This window comes from Saimiri boliviensis, chromosome X, assembly GCF_048565385.1.
Source record: "Saimiri boliviensis isolate mSaiBol1 chromosome X, mSaiBol1.pri, whole genome shotgun sequence".
Taxonomy (NCBI): domain Eukaryota; kingdom Metazoa; phylum Chordata; class Mammalia; order Primates; family Cebidae; genus Saimiri; species Saimiri boliviensis.
The window spans coordinates 87,452,288-87,474,122 of record NC_133470.1 but is presented as its reverse complement, the minus strand read 5'-3'; the positions used below and the strand labels follow the sequence as shown (position 1 = coordinate 87,474,122).

Below are 21,835 nucleotides of genomic sequence, written 5' to 3'. Positions count from 1 at the left end.
ATAAGCACCATCTTTTGTGGATGTAAAGTAGCTTATTTTCCTCCCAAGTGTGTATTTTTTAACATCTTCAAACTGACCTCCATTCTTTATACTGCTTAGTGCCTGTTTTCATGTCTAAGCCATGTCGTTTTTGTGCTTTTATTGGATTTTAAGAAAGAAAATAAGGGGTTTGCATTAGAAGATTTCAGATGCCTCTCACAGCTCTAAGAGTCTATGAAATGTGTGTATAATTAATTTCTTTTAAAATTACATTGTAAATGCATTAGCAGAGACATCAATGATTAGTCTTTATCAGTTCATTAACAAATGAATGAGATATATAGAAGATTGGTATAAGATACATTCATATGAAAGATTTTTTAGGTTGCCTACTGTTAACTCGAGTAAGCTATGCAGTATAAAACTGTCAGAAATATCAGAATAAAATGAACTAGTCTCTATGTGAACAAAGAAACTAATTGAAAAATAATGCAGGGACTCTTTAAAGAAGAGCCTCAAAGACACTCTATAATATCCATAGTTTAATACGATCCTTACCCTTTTGGATAGGTTTAATAGTCATTGATATTTTTGTTCCTCAAGAGGTACAGAATCGGGGCCAGGTATGCTGATTCATGCCTATAATCTTAGTGACTCAGGAGGCTGAGGTGGGAGGATCACTTGAGACTAGGAGATTGAGACCAGCCTGGGCAACATAGTGAGACCCCCATCTCTTAAAAAAATTAAAAATTAGCCAAGCATGGTGGTATGCACCTGTAGTCCCAGCTACTCGGGACCCTGAGGCAGGAGGATTGCTTGAGTCCAGGAGTTCGAGGTTACAGTGAGCTTTGATTGACCACTGCACTCTAGCCTGAGTGACAGAGTGAGACCCTGCCTCTAAAACAAAAATAAAAGAGGTGTAGAATTTTATTATAGATTACTGTGCTATGTATTTTTGGAAATCATACTTTTAGGTAAAAGGTACAGTTTCCAGGAGAAGAAGCCAAAACAAACTGTGAATTGCAGTGACCTAATCTTTCATTTGTATTACTCCACCTGCTACTGTTTCCCCCCAGTGAGCTGCTTTCTGAGTTGAGCTTGATGCCACCACACCCCCTGAGTATAAATTGCAGTTTTGACCCAACATGAATAGATGGAGCCTTTGTTTTCCAGTTTTCATGGGTGCCAGTGGGTTTGGGCTGAGTCCTGCCCACTTTGACCTCCCATATCTGGTACCCGGTTGGCCAGAATAAGGCTTGTCCTCACTGACACTAGAACACATTTTCCCAAGCTCCCAGATCTACAATGTAGGCTCAGGGGCTAGGAGTGTTATAGCAGCCCAGACTATGAAAACATAGTCTGTTTGGGCTGCTGTAACAAAATATCATAAAATGAGGCAGTTTATAAACAACAGAAACTTACTTCTCATAGTTCTGGAGGTTGGGAAATCCAAGATAAAGGCACCAGCAGATTCAGGTGAGGGCTTGCTTCCTGGTTCATAGATTAGCTGTTTTTTCATTGTAACCTCACATCATGGAAGGGACAAGAGAGCTTTCTTGGGCCTCTTTTAGAAGGGCACTAATCCCATTCACGAGAGCTTTACCCTCATGACCCGATCACCTCCCAAAGGCCTCACTTCCTCACACTACACCTTGGGGATGAGAATTTCAACATAGAAATTTGGGGGGTTACAAATATTTAGTTCATATCACTTATATGGCTTGAAAATATGTCAACAATTTGCTATCTTGTTAGTAAACATTTATTTATTTATTTATTTATTTATTTATTTATTTTGAGACGGAGTTTCGCTCTTGTTACCCAGGCTGGAGTGCAATGGCGTGATCTTGGCTCACCGCAACCTACGCCTCCTGGGTTCAGGCAATTCTCCTGCCTCAGCCTCCTGAATAGCTGGGATTACAGGCACGTGCCGCCATGCCCAGCTAATTTTTTATATTTTTAGTAGAGACGGGGTTTCACCATGTTGACCAGGATGGTCTCGATCTCTTGACCTCGTGATCCCCCCGCCTCGGCCTCCCAAAGTGCTGGGATTACAGGCTTGAGCCACCGCGCCTGGCCCTAGTAAAGATTTATTTTTAAAAGTTTGAGAATTGTAAAATATAGGACAAAACCCTGTATCTTTTATGCCTGTCCTTGATGTAATAAGGCTTCAGTACACAAAAGTGTCATATATTTGCTTACAATTCACAAATTCTATGATGCCAACAATTTATGAATAGGGCATAACTAAGCTGCATACAGAAGTCCTGGGAAAATTGGACATAGTGTGCCTAGCCTATTAAAAGAAAACCATTTTAGCTGGGTGCAGTGGCTCATGCCTCTAATCCCAGCGCTTTAGGAGGCCAAGATGGGAGGATCACTTGAGATCAGGAGCTCAAGACCAGCCTAGGCAACACAGGGAGACCTTGTCTCTCCTAAAAAACAAACAAACAAAAAAACAAAAACTACCTGGGTGTGGCAGTGGTCCCAGCTACTTGACAGGCTGAGGTGAGAGGGATCGCTTGAACCTGGGAGGTTGAATCTGCAGTGAACCACAATTGTGCCACTGCACTCCAGCCTGGGCAACAAAGTGGGACCCTGTCTTAAATAAATACATGCATGAATGAGAGACAGAGAGACAGAAATAGAGAAAGATGGCCATTTGAAATGTGAGGCCACTGTCAGAGTTGCAAGGAGCAATCTTAAAGGCTCCAAGAAAGGATTAACCAGTAGCTATCGTTAGCATTTCAGCCAGAGACATTACTTTGTTGATTTAGTTCATCTAAGAACAAGGATGCCAGTCAGAACCACCAGTTAGTTTCCAGAGGTTTCTGAAGCAGTAATATTCCGATAGGATTCCTTAGAAGACGGTTAGGTGTTTCTATGAGAGCAATCCTTAAGATGGAGAGAGAAGCAAGTCTTAATCCAAGGTATCTGAGCATAATTCCTTAAGTCAGCTAATGTAACAGCCTGGTAAAGAAAAGTGTTTCAAGTGGAGTTTGGACAGTCCTTGATTGACCATGGTTCTAATTGAAAAGCCCGTTGCTAGTGTAGTAATGTAGTAGAGCTAAACTAAAAAACTTGTCTATCAGTGATCCTGATATATCTATCATTCTGGAGATGTGAAGATTTGTCATGATAGTGTGCACGCATCACTCTGGTTGAAGAATAGGTTTTTAAGTAAACTGACTTAAATACAAATATGCTGGGTAGTTCTATTTGGTTTTACTTCATTTAGTAGGTGATGAATATTTTACTGTGTTTTTACATTAGAGTTCTGGCACATGGTAGGCATTCAGTACATGCCTGCTGTTGGGGTAATTATTATCACTTCCAGATCATCTCATGGCCACAACATGCCAGCTACTGGCTAGAACCTGCTGGCAATAGTAATAGTCTTCATGGAATTCTGCAAAACCCCATCAAGAATGACCTAAAACAATCAAGATGATCTGTGGTTTTGCTTCCTCACTCTGCTGATACGGTGAATTACAGACATTGATTTGTTTTGTAACATAGATTTTCAAAGGTTAAGCCAGTCCTGCATTCCTAAGGTAAACCCCACTTGGTCATATTGTATTACCTTTTTTTTATATATTGCCAGGTTCAGCTTGTTCATTTACACTGGTAAGAATTCAGGGGTGTATGGTCACGGAGTTGGCCTTGTGGGAAGGTTCTTAATTTGGAGTTGATTATTTAATAGATGGAGAGCTACTCAGATTTTCTATTTCTTCTTGAGTCACTTTGGGTACATGTTCTGACTGAGGTCTACTGTCTGACCTCTGACTGAGGTCTACTCCCCATACTCCCAGACCTGGGACATGCCTACAGGGGGGAAGCTGGCCCAATAGCGGAGCTCCTTTCATTTCTTTCCCTTCTCTCAGGGTTACAGTCCAGTACTGCCTGTTGCCAGTGTCTGAAAACAGTCATTTCTCATATTTTATGCAGCTTGCTAGTTGTTTCTGGCAGAAGGGCGAGTCTGGGCTGTGTCTTACTGCCATGGTGAAAGCAGAAGCCACGTAAGCTTTTTTGGGCATTGAGTACAACAAATTTAGTGCTTCTGGTTGTTTCTCAGCCACAGCTATAAATTTGGACTCAAAACTGCAGGTAGTTGAACTTTACATGGACTCAATCTTCCTTTAAATCTGACTATATTCCAAGTTGCAATTTTGCTGTCTTTCACTAAAAAGTAGTATTACTTTGTTTTAGAAATTGGACTCTATGACTAAACCTTATTTTTTTCCTCTTCATTTAAGTTTCCTTCAGCATTCGAGTTTAATGAGCTATTCTTGATTACAATTTTGGATCACCTTTATAGCTGTCTTTTTGGGACCTTTCTGTGCAACTGTGAACAGCAGCGATTCAAAGAGGTGAGTGTGTTGTGTCCTTGCCTGTTGCTTTCTCTGTGGCTCAAGCACCTCTCCTAGGAAGTGCCACTGTAGGAGGGCTGAGGGGAGGGAAGACTGCGCTCTGGTGCTGTTGCTGACCGTAAATGCCCTCCTGGGTTCCGGCCAGCCCCACCGCATGTGTCTAACACTAGTCCCTTCCTTTCTAGGCATGGGGGGCTGGGACCCAGAGAGCCCATGGCTCTCTAAGAAGTAGATCAGTGCTAGACCCTGGACCTCCTGACTCTGAGTTCATGTGTTTTCCACTGCATCGACTCCAAAACTGTTTGATTCTGCTTTTCATCCTCTGTGGTGCTGGACAGATCGTACTTGAAGGCCTTGAAAATGGAGTCTGCCAATTAGCCAAAAACCCCACTTTAGGTAGCAAGCTAACACTTTTTTACATCAAATGAGTAACGAAGCAGTTACCAAACTTCTCGGAGTTACATCTCACCTCTTTCTTTTTTCCTCAGTGTGGGATAAAAGAAAGACGTGATCAAAAGTGAGAAGGCGTTGGAAAAAGGCAGCTTCAGGAGTACGGTCCTGCTAATAGACAAGGACCACTGCCTGTGAGCTGAGTACATGAGGACAGTATAGAATTCAGGAGAAAACAGTCTGCCAGTAACACCCACCTCCTCCTCTTTCAGCAGCCTTCCCCAAGTTGACAGTGTCCTCATTCTGTGACCCCACGTCATCCTGCCTCTTCTCTGCCTCCTCTGGCTGGTGCCGTTTTAACCAGTCTCTAAAGTTGGAGTCACCTGGTCCCAGTCCTAGGTCCTCTTCTCGCCTCAACTCTTGTTCTGTCTTTATAGGTGACTTTGTCTCACCTTGGGGACCTAAATGCCTTTTCCTGCTCCTCTTTGGCTCTTTTGCGTCTCAGTCCACAGCACCACTGGCCATCTAGATGCCGAGGCCAAATACGTGGGAGTTACCTTCCGTTCCTCCCTCACCCTCACCCTAGCTACCACACCCAGTCCCTTGGTGAGTGCTGCTGGCCTTTTCCCAAAGCGTATTCTTTATCTGCCACTTCTTAACTGCCTTATAGCTACAAGCATAGCTTAGGCCCCTACTGTCTCACATCTGGACTAAGGCAGAAACCCAGGAATGGGCTTCCCTGATTCTCTTTCTGACCTTCAGTAGTCCATTCTAAACATAGCAAGCAGTGCAAGCATTCACTAACTGAAATCTGATCATGTACCTCTCCACCGCTTCCCACTGTAGCTAGAGGAAAATCCGCACTCCTGCAGACCCAGCATGATGGGGCTTGTTAACCTCCTGATAAAAAGAAAAACATTTTTAGAAGAGTGAATTTTATGTTATGTGAGTTATATCTTAAAGCTATTTAAAACAAATAAAACCAGAAACAGAAGAATGAAGTTTATGTGAAGAGTTTAAACCATGGTTTTGTCTTTTTTTTTTTTTTTTTTGAGAGGGGGAGAACAAAATTCATTCTTTAAAAAATCAGCTCTCTTCCAGTCTAGTGCCTTTGGAGGAAAAAAGAAAAATCAGCTCTCTTGATACATAATTTACATACTGTAAAATTCACCCACCTAAAATGTACAATTTCATGGTTCTAGCATACTCCATATTGTGCACCATCACCAGTATCTAATTTCATAAAATTATTTCTATTTTTTATAGAGATGGGAGTCTTGCTATGTTGCCCAGGCTGGTCTGGAACTCCTGGCCTCAAGTGATCCTCCCGCCTTGGCCTCCCAAAGTGCTGGGATTACAGGTGTGAGCCACTGCGCCTGGTCTAATTTCATAAAATTTGTCACCCCCAAAAGAAATGGCATACTCAATAGCAATCACTTCCCATTTCCCTGCCCCTTTCCCCAGCAACCATCTATCTGCTTTCTGTCTTTACGGATTTGCCTATTCTGGATATCATAGAAATGGAATTATACAATAGATGAAGTTCTATGACTGTCTTCCTTGACTTAGCATAATGTTTTCAAGGTTCATCTATGTACCAATACATTCTTTTTATGGCTGAGCAATATTCCATTATATGGATAGACCACATTTTGTTTATCCATTTATTGGCTGATAGAAATTTGGGTTGTTTCCACATTTTGGCTTTTAGGAATGATGCTACTATAACCATTCATGTACAAGTTTTTATGTGGACATATGCTTCCATTACCTACTAGTGGAATTACTGGGTCATATTGCAACTATGTTTAACCTATTGAGGAACTGCCAGATTGTTTTCCAAAGCAGTTGCACACATGAGCAATGTCTGAGGCTTCTAGTTTCTCCACATTTCACCAACACTTACTATATTCCTTTTTAAAAAGATTATAGCTATTCTAGTGAGTGGGAAGTGGTGTGTTGTGGTTTTAGATTTGCATTTCCCCAACAACTAATGATGTTGAGCATATTTCCATGTGCATATTGGCCATTTGCGTATCTTCTGTGGAGAAAGTCTATTCAGATCGTTAGTTCATTTTAAAATTGTGTTATTTGTCCTTTTTATTATGGAGTTATAAATGTTTCTTATACATTTTTTATATATACAAGTTCCTTAGAAGATACATGGTTTGCAAAAATTGTATCCCACTTATGGGTTGTTTTTTTTACTTTCTTCATGGTGTCCTTTGAAGCACAGAAGTTTTTAATTTTGATGAAGCCCCATTTATGTATTTTTTCTTGTGCTGCTTACATTTTTGGTATCATATCAAAGAAACCATTGCTTAACCCAAAGTCACGAAGATTTATTCCTATGTTTTCTTCTAAGAGTTTTATACTTTTAGCTCTTACATTTAGGTCTGTGATCTGTTTTGAGTTAACGTTCGTATACAGTGTGAATTAAGGATCCAACTTCATTCTTTTGTGTGTTGGCTATCTAGCCGTCCCAGCACCATTTTCAGAAAGATTATCTTTCCCTCATTCAGTTTTCTTGCCACCTTTGTTGAAGATCAGTTGACCGTAAATGTGAGAGAATTCATTTCTGTGCTCTCTATGCTGTTCCATTGATCTGCATGTCTGTCCTTATGCCAGCACCACTGGCATTGATTACTGTGGCTTTGTAGTAACTTTTGAAAATGGGAAGTGTGAGGCCTCCTACTTTTTTCTTTTCCAGATCCTTTTAGTTACTGTTGGTGATTCTCTTATAAATAAATGTATAAAAGTTGAAATGGTCCTAATCAAATGTTGCTGTATTTAGATAGCTTGTGGGAAGTCAGCAGCAGAACGGGAGAAAATGCTGCTGCCCCCCATTTGACTTTGTCATTGTGCTCGATCCATTGTTTAATATCTACCTGCCTCATCACATCTGGGTGTTTTTGTTCAGATGAGGAATGCTAGTGGGTACAGTGTTTTTGAATAGTGTACTACAAAATTAGGAGAAGAAGAGATAACTTAATGACATATTTACTTCTCTTTACAAAGTTTCTCTAGCCTGCCACCACAGCACATTTTCCTCCAGATAGCCTTGATTTTCCAGCGCGAGGAATCTTACTGTAAAATTTACTCACATTTCTCAACATTAAGAGTCACAGCTGAGCCTGTAATCCTAGCACTCTGGGAGGCCAAGGCAGGCAGACCACTTGAGATCAGGAGTTCGAGACCAGCCTGGGCAACATGGTGAAACGCCATCTCCACCAAAAAATACAGAAATTAGCCGGGTGTGGTGGCATGCGCCTGTAGTCTTCAGCTACTCAGGAGGCTGAGGCAGGAGAATCGCTTGAACCCGGGAGGCAGACATTACAGTAAGCTGAGATCGTGCCACTGCACTCCAGCCTGGGCGATAGAGTGAAACTCCATCTCAAAAAAAAAAAAAAAAGTGTCACAATAGCCCCCTAACATTTTTTCTTTTAGAGGCAGTGCCTTGCTCTATTGCCCAGGCTGGAGTACAGTGGTACAATCATAGCTCACTACAGCCTCAAACTTCTGGGCTCAAGCAGTCTTGCCACCTCAGCCTCCTGAGGAGCTGGGACTATACTTGGCTAATCTTTATTTTTTTTTGTAGAGACAAAGTCTCACTGTGTTGCCCGGCCTGGTCTCAAACTCCTGCCTCAGGCAAGCCTCCCACTGTGGCCTCCCAAAGTGCTGGCATTATAGACTTGAGCTACTGTGCCCAGCCTACAAAAGCAAACTTGACACCAGAATTTAAAATTACATTTGTTATGGTGGGCCCTATCATCCTGTGGTCATTAGAAAGTTCTCACTCTGCCTTCCCGTAGACACAGTTGTCAGATGCTACCTGACCTCAGCAATATGTTTTTCCAGGACAGCAACTAGTGTGTTTTCATTTCATCCCTACATGAGGCCATGAGTGGCAAGACGGTGCGGCTGGAGCTTAGTAAATGTTCATGAAATTTTCAGCATTTGAATTCACTTCGTTATTCAAATCCTTTTCTCTGTGTAGTACTAATTCTTGATATATGAAGATAAGTTTATTTCACATGTTTCTTTTTATGTTTTTCAGGATATATATACAAAGACTGTATCTTTATGGTCGTACATCAATAGCCAGCTAGATGAGTTTTCTAATCCCTTCTTTGTGAATTATGAAAATCACGTGTTATATCCTGTTGCTAGTCTGAGTCATCTGGAATTGTGGGTAAACTATTACGTACGATGGAATCCACGGATGAGACCTCAGGTATCTTTTTGTTTTTCTCTTCTTGAATGAGAGAGTGTGCCTTTTTTTCCAAGTCAAGATGGTGGTATGAAAGTGTATTAATGGTAGATATCAACATACCATGCTGACTGTCTTCTGCGCTCGCCTGTCAGAGTTCAGTCATTTGCATTCATGTTCCAGGAGGTTCCTCCGGTACACCAACTCAGATACTGTTTGCTGGGTTAAAGTCAAAAAGTCTTAGCACTTCTGTCCTGTACTGATGAGGTACATAAAGTGTTATGTGTTCCTGTGCTTGGCCCTTCGTCTTATAAACTACTTTACCTGGAAGTATGGGGGGCGGGGCAGCCCTTCTCCCTGTTTCCACATAGAGGTGGTATAAAGGCATGTGGAAAGTACGTCAGGGTTACAGTGTATAGACCCTGATGGTCCAACAGTGGAGGCAGGTGCTGAGTCACAGAACAGGTGCCCCTTTGAAGAAGGGAGAGTTTGCCCCTCTCTGCCACACTTTTTCACTGTAATGTTTTCTGAGATGAAACAAAATTAGAGAATGGCACACTACAGGGGCCCCTCCACCAAGCCTGTGTCCTCCCTTTGCATTCAGTGGCTGAGCTCTGGCTGCGGGTTTCTGAAGAGCTCACCCATCCTCCATTGTGCTGTAGGTTTTGATTCAGTCCTGCCCCGCGCCCCCAGTCTCCACATGGGTGGCCAGGGCACGGTCGGTTCTAGGTGGTGAAGACGACGGGTGGAGGCAGCCCTTATTACCTCCATGGACGGATAACTGCCTACTGAGATTTTTCTTTTTCTTTCTTTTTTTTAGAGATGGAGACTTGCTCTGTTGCCCAGGCTGGAGCATAGTGGCACAAGCTTGGCTCACTGCAATCCCCACCTCCCAGGTTCAAGCGATTCTCCTGCCTTGGCCTCGAAAGTAGCTGGGATTCCACCATGCCTAGCTAATTTTTGTACTTTTAGTAGAGACAGGATTTCACCATGTTTGCCAGGCTGGTCTCTAACTCCTGGCCTCAATTGATCTGCCTGCCTTGGCCTCCCAAAGTGCTGGGATTACAGGTGCATACCACCACGCCAGGCTCGAGATTTTTCTTTTGAGTTGAATACTCTGAGTTACTGCAGTCCCCCAGGAGCGTGTAGCCAGGCCATTGTTTAAGTGTTGCTTCTGTCAGGCAAGATGCAGAAATCTGCCTTTCCTCTCCATCTTTTTACTCCCCTCCGTCTCACCTAGGGATTCATGATCTCCATATTTTCTCCATGCTCCACTAGCCATGGGCAGTCTGAACTGCTCATGTTCCTTTTAGCTGGCTGGCTCTGGAACCTCAAGGATACGTCACTGTAGTCCTGCACCCTCCCCACTGGAAAGCTCCCTCGCTGGTAGCCTAGCTCCACGCTCTACCTGCTGGGTGCTCCCCGCTGCCCCGCCTGCTGTTTGGCCACTCCTTACTGGATCTTTCGCCCTCTACCACAGACCAGGCTGGTCATCGCTCACCTTTTCTTTCCCAGATAGCTTTATGTTTTGTTCCGCATAGCTTCGGCTGCAAATGCTTTTCTCCCCTGGACCCCCCGAGCTGGCCCTGCCACCCTTAGGACCTCAGGAGTGTTTTCCACAACACTGTGGTCAGCACTCACTCGGCCAACTACTTGTACACCGAGCATGGGGAGGTGGGAAGGAGCCTGGCTGCGAGGGAGCTCCTCATCCCAGGGGCCCTTAGCCACTTCTCCCCTTGTAAACACCCTGCCCCTTCTTGAATCAGATCCCCATGTGAATGACCACCCCCCAACTTTGTGTCTTCCCATGTATGAAAACAACTAGTATTTCATCACCTCTTTCAGCCCTTCCCAGAGTCTTCCTTGGATGGGAGAGACTTACATCTGTGTCCCCCCTCCCACTAGCCAGGGAGCCGCTGGGACTCATGCTGCCCTGGAGCCTTTCCCATTAGCGCCCTCTTCCCTGTTCACCTGGTGCTCTGGTGGCCCTATGTTTATTGCCCAAACTAGCGCATTCTGAGAAAGAGAGCTGGACGTGCTGCTAATAAGCAGCCTGTAGAATTCCCTAAGGCACTCAATACTGCACCAGCCCGTTTGCCTGCCTGCTGCCCGTACAGACCACAGGCTTTGAAACCACAGCCCTCAGCACCTAGTGTGGTGTTTGGTAACTAACAGAGGCTCGGCATATGTGACTGAGTGAACATGTGATGGGTGAAGAGGCGGGCCCTCTGCTGCAGGCCACTTCCTCCTGCATATCTGCTCCCTCCAGCCCCTTGAACCTGCGTTTCTTCCCACTGCCTCCCATGGCTCTTGCCCCACAGCCTACAGAGGACTGACGCCTGCCCACCCTAAACCTGTCCTATCCCCACCGGCCCCTCTCGAAGGTCTCTCCTACACACCCCATCCTCTGGAATATTGGAACAGCCTTCTGCCTATGCTCCCTGCCTCAGTCTCCCTCGAGTCCATGCTTCAGCTTCCTGTGGCGAGGCCTTTTGCCCCTGCCTAACAGCCCAGGCATCACCTTCTGTGGCTGCCCAGTGGCACCAAATCCCCACACCCTCCACCACTTGGCCATCATTTGGGCTCCTGGCATCATCTTAGCTTCCTTCTTCCTATTTTTTAAAGAATTTACATTTCTGGCTGGGTGCGATGGGTCACACCTGTAATCCTAGCACTTTGGGAGGCCGAAGCAGCTGGATCACAAAGTCAGGAGTTTGAGACCAGCCTGACCAACATGGTGAAACCCCATCTCTACTAAAAATTTAAAAATTAGCCAGGTGTGGTGGTGTATACCTGTCTGTAGCCCCAGCTACTCAGGAGGCTGAGGCAGGAGAATCGCTTAAACCTGGGAGGCGGATGTTGCAGTAAGCCGAGATCGCACCACTGTACTCCGGCCTGGGTGACAGAGCAAGACTCCATCTCAAAAAAAAAAAAAAAAAAAAAAAAAAATTTACATTTTCCTCTCCCTTTAGACTTTGTGATCTGCAAGACTAGTCCCTGTTTGTTATGAATTAATCTAAGTTATTAATCTAATAACTGCTTGTCATTAGATTGAATCCTTCCCCAAATGAGAATTGAGTTGGAAGGTGAGCTGTCTTTGAAATGGCCCGTGTGCCCAGAAACCATGTGAGCGTGAGAGGTTGCTGGTCCCATTAGCATCTTCTGTCCTGATTTTAGCTGAAGAAGTCCATGTGCAGGGTGACCTGCTGTCCTTCCCCTGGAGTCCAAGTCCAGCCCTGTTCTCCTTTCGGACCTCAGGGGCATTACTTTAGATGCTAAACACGGGGGCCTATCAAGTTCGTCTTTCCAGTCAGTGGTCGACTTTACTTGGGAACCAAAGTCTGCAGCCCCCTTCCAGCACCTTCCTCTTCACCGATGTATATTTCTGTCCTACTTAGGCATTTTGCTGAGTTATTCTGTCCTGGGTGACTTCTGTTCTATCTGTTTTAGCAACAGGGAAAATGGGCTACAGAATGTCAGAAGTCACTATGTTATTTAAATCACATAGAGTTACCAGGTAGTATTCTTGGTGACTCAGAGGACCAGGTGGTTGGTGGAATGTCATTAACATTAGCAGAAAATTCAGCAGAACTCTGCCTGATCTGAAGTGCTTTAGGCTTAACGGGTCCTTCCATGACTGCAGGAGACCCCTGCCCTGCACCCCTCCATGCCCTGCTTTGTCCAGCAGGTGGCAGAGGTGAAGAAACACTGAGCAGCAGGGAGGGTTAGAGTGCTTGTCCCGCAGGGGAGCACCCAGGCTCAGATTCTTGCCCACCATGTGAGGGCTGGGAACAGATCTTTCCTGAAATCTACAAACTGCATGACAGATCTGTTCCCAGATGTGGTCAGATTCTTACACATGTAAGCGAAGTCATCTGCAACATGATGATGATGGAACAGCAGTAGCACCTGTAACTTGCAGTCCTCCTGTGTGCCAGTGGGCTTCTACACGCATGACCCCAGTTGACACTCCCAGCAATTCCATGGTGTAGAGAATGAGGGAAGGGTCAGAGAAGCTGTGACTTGGTTGAGGTCTTGCTGCTTGGTGCAGGTAGTTGTGGAAGGATGCTTCCTACCAGGGTCAGATCCTGTCTCTGATCTGCGGCAGGGTCCTGATCCTCACTGGGACCTCACGGGGTTGCTGAGCAGGAAGTGAATCCATTCCAAGTGCACTGTGCTCAGAGGGTGGTAGGTGGGTGGTCCTGCCTTTTGCATTATCCCTCCACTGTGCTACACAGAAGAGAGAACCAAGAAAGAGTATGTGGGCCAGGTTTTTATCCTCTACGCACTAGGCATGTATCAGACACTTCCTGGGTGTGGACACAGTGTGCTGGGGAGTGGGTTGGGCCTTGGTAATGATGGACACTGGAGAGGCAGGTTGGAGTTTGGACTTTATTCCAGGGTTTGTGGGAACCATCTCATGGTTTGCATGACAAGGCCAAGTGTATGTTCTAGAAAGCTCATTCTGGCAGCACTGAGGTGGATGGGAATGGGGATGGGGCAGTACAGTGAAGACAGGCAGAGATCAGCGGCTGGTGTGGGTGTCCAGAGACAGGGCCTCAGGAGCCGAGTGGGGCCGAGAGGAGGAGGAAGCGATGTGAGAGGAGGGAGTATGGGGTAAAGGACAGGGGAGGTGCAAGCCTGTTGGGTGTCTTCTCTCTGAGAAGGGAGTGGCTAAATCGGCTGCTGAAAGAGGGGTTCTCTGGGCATCCATCAGAGGATGGCTGGGTGCAGAAGGCCTGTGGGCATCCCATTTCCTTCGGACAGTCTTGCCTTAAGTTTGGGGCAAACATGACTGGCCCTTAGATGGGAATTTTCTCTAACGCAATCCTCTGTTTAAGCCTCCGAGTTTTCTATTCCTTTATGCATGCCCTTGATTTGTTGCAAATGAAAATAGTAGGCTCAGCGTGGTGGCTCACGCCTGTGATCCCAGCAATTTGGGAGGCTGAGGCGGGCAAATCACTTGAGGTCAGGAGTTCAAGACCAGCCTAGCCAACATAGTGAAACCCCATCTCTATTAAAAATACAAACATTAGCCAGAGGTAGTGGTGGCGGGTGCCTGTAATCCCAGCTGCTCAGGAGGCTGAGGCAGGAGAACTGCTTGAATTTGGGAGGTGGAGGTTGCAGCGAGCTGGGATCATGCCATTGTACTCCAGCCTGGGAGAGAGAGTGAGACTATACTCCACCTCAAAAAAAAAAAGTGAGAAAAGATGCAAACAGCTGCCTGAAGAAATGATAGCGGTGCGTTTGAGCAGTCCTGGGTCTCTGCCCTGTGTGTATCTGAATGGCGTATTGCCCTCCGTGTGTGAATGGTGTATTGCCCTCTGTGTGTGAATGGTGTCTTGCCCTGTGTGTGTGTGAATGGTGTCTTGCCCTGCGTGTGAGTGGTGTATTGCCCTGCGTGTGTGTGAATGGTGTATTGCCCTGTGTGTGTGTGTGTGAATGGTGTATTGCCCTGCGTGTGAGTGGTATATTGCCCTGCGTGTGTGAGTGGTGTATTGCCCTGTGTGTGTGAATGGTGTATTGCCCTGCGTGTGTGTGAATGGTGTATTGCCCTGCGTGTGTGTGGTGTATTGCCCTCCATGTGTGAGTGGTGTATTGCCCTGCATGTGTGTGAATGGTGTCTTGCCCTGCATGTGTGTGAATGGTGTCTTGCCCTGCATGTGAGTGGTGTATTGCCCTGCGTGTGAGTGGTGTATTGCCCTGTGTGTGTGAGTGGTGTATTGCCCTGTGTGTGTGAATGGTGTATTGCCCTGTGTGTGTGTGAATGGTGTATTGCCCTGTGTGTGTGTGAATGGTGTCTTGCCCTGCATGTGAATGGTGTCTTGCCCTGCATGTGAGTGGTGTATTGCCCTGCGTGTGTGAGTGGTGTATTGCCCTCTGTGTGTGAATGGTGTATGCCCTGAGTGTGTGTGAATGGTGTATTGCCCTGCGTGTGTGTGATTGCCCTCTGTGTGTGAATGGTGTATTGCCCTGCATGTGTGTGAATGATGTATTGCCCTGCGTGTGAGTGGTGTATTGCCCTGCGTGTGTGAGTGGTGTATTGCCCTGTGTGTGTGAGTGGTGTATTGCCCTGTGTGTGTGAATGGTGTATTGCCCTGCATGTGTGAGTGGTGTATTGCCCTGTGTGTGTGAGTGGTGTATCGCCCTCTGCGTGTGAATGGTGTATTGCCCTGCGTGTGTGTGAATGGTGTATTGCCCTGCGTGTGTGTGGCGTATTGCCCTGCATGTGTGTGAATGGTGTATTGCACTGCATGTGTGTGAATGGTGTATTGCCCTGCGTGTGTGTGAATGGTGTATTGCCCTGCGTGTCTTGCTTCTCGCTGAGGCCACATGCCTGTGGGTGGATAATGGGAGCTTGATTGTAAGGCCTTCCCTTGTCTGATCAGAATTCAGTGATCCTACAGACAGGAAAATGCATACGAGATGGGTCCTAAAGGGAAGAGAGGAGCTGCTGCCTTTTCGCAGAGGCCTCTGGGATCTGCCTTTGCCACCACACTCCACCTGTCCCCTCTCTCCTTCCTGTGGCCTGCCCAACGGGGCCATTAGTTCTCAGCCCGCTGGGTGCTGGTTACTGAGCACCATGTTATTGGAGGCACCGTTGATGCACACAGTGATGCCGCCCAGTCTTTGAGGGAGTGGGGGCAGGATCTGGTGAAAGGCGAGCCGGAGGGCCAGGCTGGGGCCAGACTGCAGAGGGCCTCGAGACCCCTCTCAGGGCAGAGGGAAGAAGCTCCTGGAAGATGTTACATGGCGAGTCACAGGGCCTGACTGAGGCTTAGGAGCCAGCCCTATGGCTGTGGTGGATACACTGGATCAGAGACAAGGGAAGGCTGGGGAGACCCCCAGATTCCATCCTGTTTCTCCTTCACCCCCAGTCAGTGACCTTTCTGCTCAGCCTTGCCCCCAGCCAAAGAGCTCCAGGTAAGAAAAGCTGGGTCTCGGCTGTCTGGCACCCTAGTAGCTGCTGGAGAGAGCTTGTTAGGCTAGTGAGTTGGGTGCTTTGACTATAAAATAGCAGGACTGGGTGTCCCATATGCCCCAGGAAAACTTTTCTAGTTTATAGTCACCCCTGCACCCCACAGTCAATGGTTTTAAAAGAGAAAAGCTAATTGCGGTGAGGCATTAGGGTGATGCCGAGCAGGGAGGGAGGGGATGGTCCCTTGGGGAGGCTCCCCCGGACAGGCGCTGCCTGCTCCAGGGGGCTTCCGGCAGCTCCTGCTTCGGTTGATGAAAACGCAGCTTCAAGTTGTAGAAATTGCTGATTTAACAGAAGGATTTTCAGTCAGCAGAGCTATTTATAGAAATGCAAAAATACAGAGATAATGGAGATGCCGGAAAGGGGGTCTGCACGTAAACGTTTCTGACGCACGGTCTTTAGGACACTGCGCCGCGTCTGCACACGGTGCCCTCAGTTGATCTGTCTTCTGAGAACTGGGGAGCCTCCATGGTGCCTTTTCCATCCTGGCTCAGTGGCTCAGCCCCAGGAGCTGCAGGGTAGCCTCAGTGGCAGCCGAAGCTCATGGGATGGGGTCCCACTGTCCACCTGACGTGAGGTCGGTCAACTCCTCAGGAGACTTTGGCCACACCAGGCATCTGGGTGGTGAAAACCTCCTGAAGCCACCAGCACACCTGCATGTAGAAACACAGTGGCAGGAGGACCACCTGATAACGCAGCTCTGTCTCTGCTTCCTCCAGATGCCCATCCACCAGAATCTCAAGGAGCTGCTGGCTGTCAGGGCGGAGCTGCAGAAGCGGGTGGACGACCTGCAGCGCGAGGTGGCCACGCGCGCTGTCTCATCCTCATCTGAGCGGGGCTCCTCGCCTTCCCACTCCGCCACTCCCGTCCACACCTCAGTCTGACGGGCAGGGCCAGCCTGCTGCTCCACATTCTTCCAGCGGCTCAGGAAAGGGACCTGGCGATCACTGTTATGGCTGTAGCTTGTGATCTTGTCTTTTAGGATTAGGCCCAGGGACCATTTGTGTGGCTAGGTGACAGCTCCCACTGTTGGCAAGTGCTTTTCATTTTGTGAACAGCCCGTTTCCCTCCTGTCAGCGGTTTCATAGGGGAGCCATCTGTCACATCCACCCTGTAAGGCAACTCCTAGCATCCAGGCAGTTTGGAAGAAACAAAGTGAATGGGATGCAGTACTGAGGTTCTAGAGAGCCACTCGCCATTTCTTTCCAGGTCACATCCTTCAGTAACAACAAACACCACTCACTTCGAGATGCGTCGCCAGCCTCGGGGCTTCCCTCAGCTCTTGACCACAACCTGAAAACTGTTTTGAATGAAATACCTGGGGAGAAGACAGACCACTGCCCTCTGTTCCACAGTCCTCTTCATGCACGGGGGTCCCCTGTAACAATTCCTGCTGTGTACATATAAGGTATTTTTAGAGAAGAGAAACAGGCCTTTATTTTCCTATGTCCTTTTTTATGTTTAGAATAGTCACCTGAGGAGGGATCAGCTCAACTGTACTCTGGGAGAAATTCTTTTCCAACAAACCTCACGCTCATGTTTCTGTGGTGCATTTGAAATAGGATTGGAACATGGTCATTTAAGGGGCACCGTGTTCTGTCCCCACCTCACTCTGGCACTCGCCTCTTGGGGCAGCTCATCTCCTTCATGGGGATGGCACCAGGTGGCCATGCTCAGTCTTCCAGCCCCACTGAGGGGAAACCGAGGCCTCCGGCAGCTGTGTAGGTGCTGGCCTCTGGCTCCTTCAAGGAGCACTGCCTGTCCCTCCCTCCTGCGCTGTCTGGCCATGCTTCCCACCATCACTTTACTGCTGCCAGCTGCTGGGATCAAAGCAATCTGCTCTTACGTTATCTACCTGTATGAAATCATTTCTCATTTTATCACAGTTCCTTCCACTCAGCTTACTCACATGGCTGCCTGTCAATATTTGAAAGCAACCACTGTGCTGTGTCTTTGGGTTGGAAAAGCATAGCTTGTACTTCCCTTGGTTTTCCCTTCCCAGAGCCAACCGAAGCTGGTCAGCCCTCTCTTCCTGCTTCGGAAACTTTACTTACCGACACTGAGCTCTGTGACTCCGTCAGTCCTCGCAGGAATTAATTTACCACCAATTGGTTCTATCCACTTGAACGCTATTGCTCTGAGCTCCTCTGTGCGACATGCCACAGGATGAATACTGCACACCTGGGTCCTGCACCGGCAGGCCGCACTCCTCCCTCGTGCTGTACCCATTGCTGCAACTGCCCCCCACCCAGCCACGGGCTACAGGAATCCAGCCTTCAGAGGCAGACACAGCTGCAGTGGCTCCTAAGGAAACCCCAGCATGACTGCAGAGCAAAGTTAGCTGATGGGTTTCAAATTAGTGGATTCCAGGCAAAGTCCTACATATTGACCTTATTTTTGAAAATATGTTAAGGGTTTTTTAATAGTCAAGTAGACAATGGATTTTTTTTTTAACTGGGAACCTTCTGATTCTTACTGAAAATTATCCTTCTATAGGATACCAGAGAGATTTATTCAAGGGAATTTGATAACCTAAAATCAATTCTCCATTTTTATCACCCATGGGATTTGTTTCTAAATCATATTTGACATTAACTTTTGATTTATGTTCCTAACATATCTGAAAGTGTATTTATGAATGGATAAATTGGATTATTGATATACTGATTTTTGTTTAAATGGGGACATTGCCCATTTTCTTCCCAGAAATATGTAATCCCCCAGCTGAGTAGGAGTATTAAACATACTATGGACTGGATGACGCCTTCGACAAACCAGAGAAGCCAAGCTGGGGGGTGCTGGTGCCTGGAGTGGGCCTGGTGCACCTCACCTGGCGGGGCTAGGGGGCTCCGTCAGCAGGACCCTAAAGATTCCCATTCGATTTTAAGCACAACGGGTCATTTTCCTTTGTATGTTCCTAGCACAGAACTGTTTCTAAAACAACTTGAAATATAGGTTTGTTATCTAAGCATTTTTGTTTGTTTGTTTCAAGTGTACTAGAATGCAAAACCTTTACGGTTCAGGTCTTTCAAAACTGGTACAGTATTGTATTGGTCCCATCTGTTGCACTGTATTTCAGTCTGTAATTAAAATGATCATATGTTTGCTCCCTGGTCTTTTTGTTGTCTTTTCAAAGTATCTCAGTACATTTTTCCTTTGAGGAAAATTGGTAATAAAATAACATGGATTGAATGTTTACTGTGTGTCAAGCACAGTTAATATATGTATTGTACCTTCATGTGATTTAATTCAATCACTAAATCATAAATGTATCATGAATCTTGAGTATTTTGGCTGAAACAGGAAATACTGATTTGAAGTCAGAAATGCCCTCAACTGTAACCTAGAGAGAATGTGGAGACCTGGGGAAAGGTCTGGAGGCGTGCTAAGGCCTCACACTGCCCCCACCCCCCACCCCACTACCACTGTTGTGTCCCCTGTGTGTTGGTCTTCTTCTTCTTAAGGGTGTGGGGTTCCTGTCCCTCTCTACACATGTCACTGCTGAGTGAGCCAGAGAGCCCTGTATTAGGCACAGAGGATGCCCAGGGGACTGCTTGCCAGACAGCCTTCCCCAGCAGTGAGACCACAGCAGCAAGCAGGGCTGGGAGGGCTGCTCCGCCAGGCCCCCACTAGCCTTGCAGAACTCCTGCACAAGAGAGGCACACGGGGGTCTCGGGTTTGAGCGGGCCTGGTGCCATTTCACTAGAAGCTGAGTTTGGCAAAACAAAATGAAAAAACAACCGACCTCCACGTTAAAACCCAGGGTCCACTGCATCTTGTTTTCATGCTGAAATGCCCTGAACTGAAATGTCTTCTCAGTTTGAAGCCAAGATGCGAGTTGATGACAAGGACATGTTTTATCCCAAACAGGCCACTCTCCACAAGGTTGGAACAACTGACGAAGTGCAGGGCCCCTTTCTCACTCAGCTTTCCGGTTCAAACAACTGCACGGAACTGGAACCTCCACTGGTTACCGGCCTGCTCTGAAGGCGGCAGAGTAGTAGCCTTGGGATTTGCGAGCCTGGCTCTCTGCTGCTTCCAAACCCTACCTGGGCAACCCCGGACTGGGCAACCCATGTTCCCTGGAAGCAGCCCCACAGCACTCTGCTCCTGCCTCTGCCCTCTCTAACCCCAGGACATTGGTTGCTCCATATCCCCTGGCCTTAGTTTCTTGATCAGTGAGGGGGACCCACCCTTCAAAGTCCTGACACTGAGCTAGTCATTGAGGGGGTAAACGCAAGAATTCTAAGCTTCTAGAGAAATACCATGCAGGGAGCATGATGAGATCAGCTCCACATCATAAATTGCTTTAGGGAAAAGTAGCAACACTTGACCAAGGATGCGCCTTAACACCATCAGAAGATGAGGATCTGGTAGGTGCCATTTTATTTAATGCAAACACTAGACAGTTTACAATTCACACCTGGACACAAGCACATGAGCAGATGTACAGGGGTTCTCACATCGCTCTCCATGTCTTCCTCAGCACTGAGCTCCAGCCACTGTCCCAGAGGCTCCCACACCTCCTCCCCCGATTTTGATCTTTCTTTGAGCTGACTTCACCCAGCATGTGCTCAGAGTTGTTACACATTTTCTCCGCCAAATTAAGTTGATACAGATTGGCCACTTTCAACTGGTCCTTCCAGTCCACTGTGTCTCCCCTCTTACTCGGGACAGGCACATGCTGGCCGGTGCAACCCCTTCAGATATACACATGTGCCAAGAGCCCGCCAGGCTTCTGCAGGTGACAGTGTGTAGCAAGTGTAATAGGATGCCATGGGAAGAAGCTCCTGAAATGAATGTTCTGCAATCGGAGGCTGAGGGGTCTTCCAGGCACGTCCAGCAGCTGCCACTGGTGGGCCTGAGTGCCAGGCTTCAGGCTTTGTGCCAATAGCACGCAGGTAGGTAAGGAAGAGCAAAATGGGTCTGTGGCAACTGAAGTCAGTGCTACCGCAAACACGGTTTCACAGACAGCACGTATTCTACTTCGCAGCCATAGGGTTTCAAGGACTTTGCCATTTGATAGGCATTGCCATAAAGGTAAGGTAGACAACCCCTGAGGTCACGCTGTCCAGATGGTGACAGGCCATGCATGCAAAAATCCTCCCTAGCCACCTGTAGCCCAGCATCGGTCAGAGGGTGGGGCCATCAGCTCTTGATGTACTTGGTGCCAGGGAGGACAAGCCTGACAAAATTCACAATCTGGCCAGTGAGTGCGGGAGGCCCTGGAAACAGGCCAATCCTGCAAGCCGCTCCTTCCTTCCTAACTTCCTGAAGCATGGGGAGCTTCTCGAGACCAGGCCAAGGTTTCTTTCCTTCATGGTACCACGCTTAGGTGTTTCCGCAGTGCTACAGGCTCCCCTTCAGCTACACAGTCTGGGTCTGTCAGGATTAAAGGGCTGAGCAGGAAAAGGGGTGTTGAGCCCACAGGCACGTGTTGGGAATGGCCTCACAAAGCAGCCTTGAGACAGTGCCACAGCTGACCACTCTCCACTACAGGCATGTTTTCAACACTAACACGAGGCAAGCATTCAACAGATGCATGTGGGGTGCAGATTCCAGTGGTTTCCTTCAGAAGTTGGAGTTGGCCCCTCCCACTCAGTGGGCAGCCTATGAAATGCGTGGGGCCATCATGCAGACCAAACAGGCTCGTGAGTTTTGTAAGATCTTGCCTGTCTGGTGACTCATATTCTGCTTTCAGAAGTGCTTTCTGAAAAGCATGGCAAACTGGTTATCAGTAGACAGGGGCCCTGGATCCTAGCATGTGGTTCTGTCCTGTGAGCCTCTGACAGCAGAGTTCAATGGGACAGAACCACCTGTGGGCCAAAGGAACATTCCAGGAAGCCAGCTCTGCTCCAGCCCAAACCTGGCAGCTCCGCGCCAGGTGAGGAGCTGGGCATGTTCCTG

General features: G+C 47.2%; 1 protein-coding gene across 5 annotated transcripts in view; it reads left to right on the top strand.

Annotated features, from left to right (window-relative positions):
* The window catches only part of MTMR1 (myotubularin related protein 1), a 75,211-nt gene extending 56,178 nt beyond the window's left edge, over positions 1-19,033 (top strand). For all 5 annotated transcript variants that reach the window (XM_010331278.3, XM_010331280.3, XM_010331279.3 and 2 more), the window contains 3 exons: positions 4,236-4,349; positions 8,797-8,973; positions 16,648-19,033. In XM_010331278.3, coding sequence (XP_010329580.2) covers positions 4,236-4,349; positions 8,797-8,973; positions 16,648-16,812 — 456 coding nt within the window. In that variant the 3' untranslated portion in view covers positions 16,813-19,033. The remainder of the gene's footprint in view (positions 1-4,235; positions 4,350-8,796; positions 8,974-16,647) is intronic.
* Positions 19,034-21,835: the final 2,802 nt, after the last annotated feature.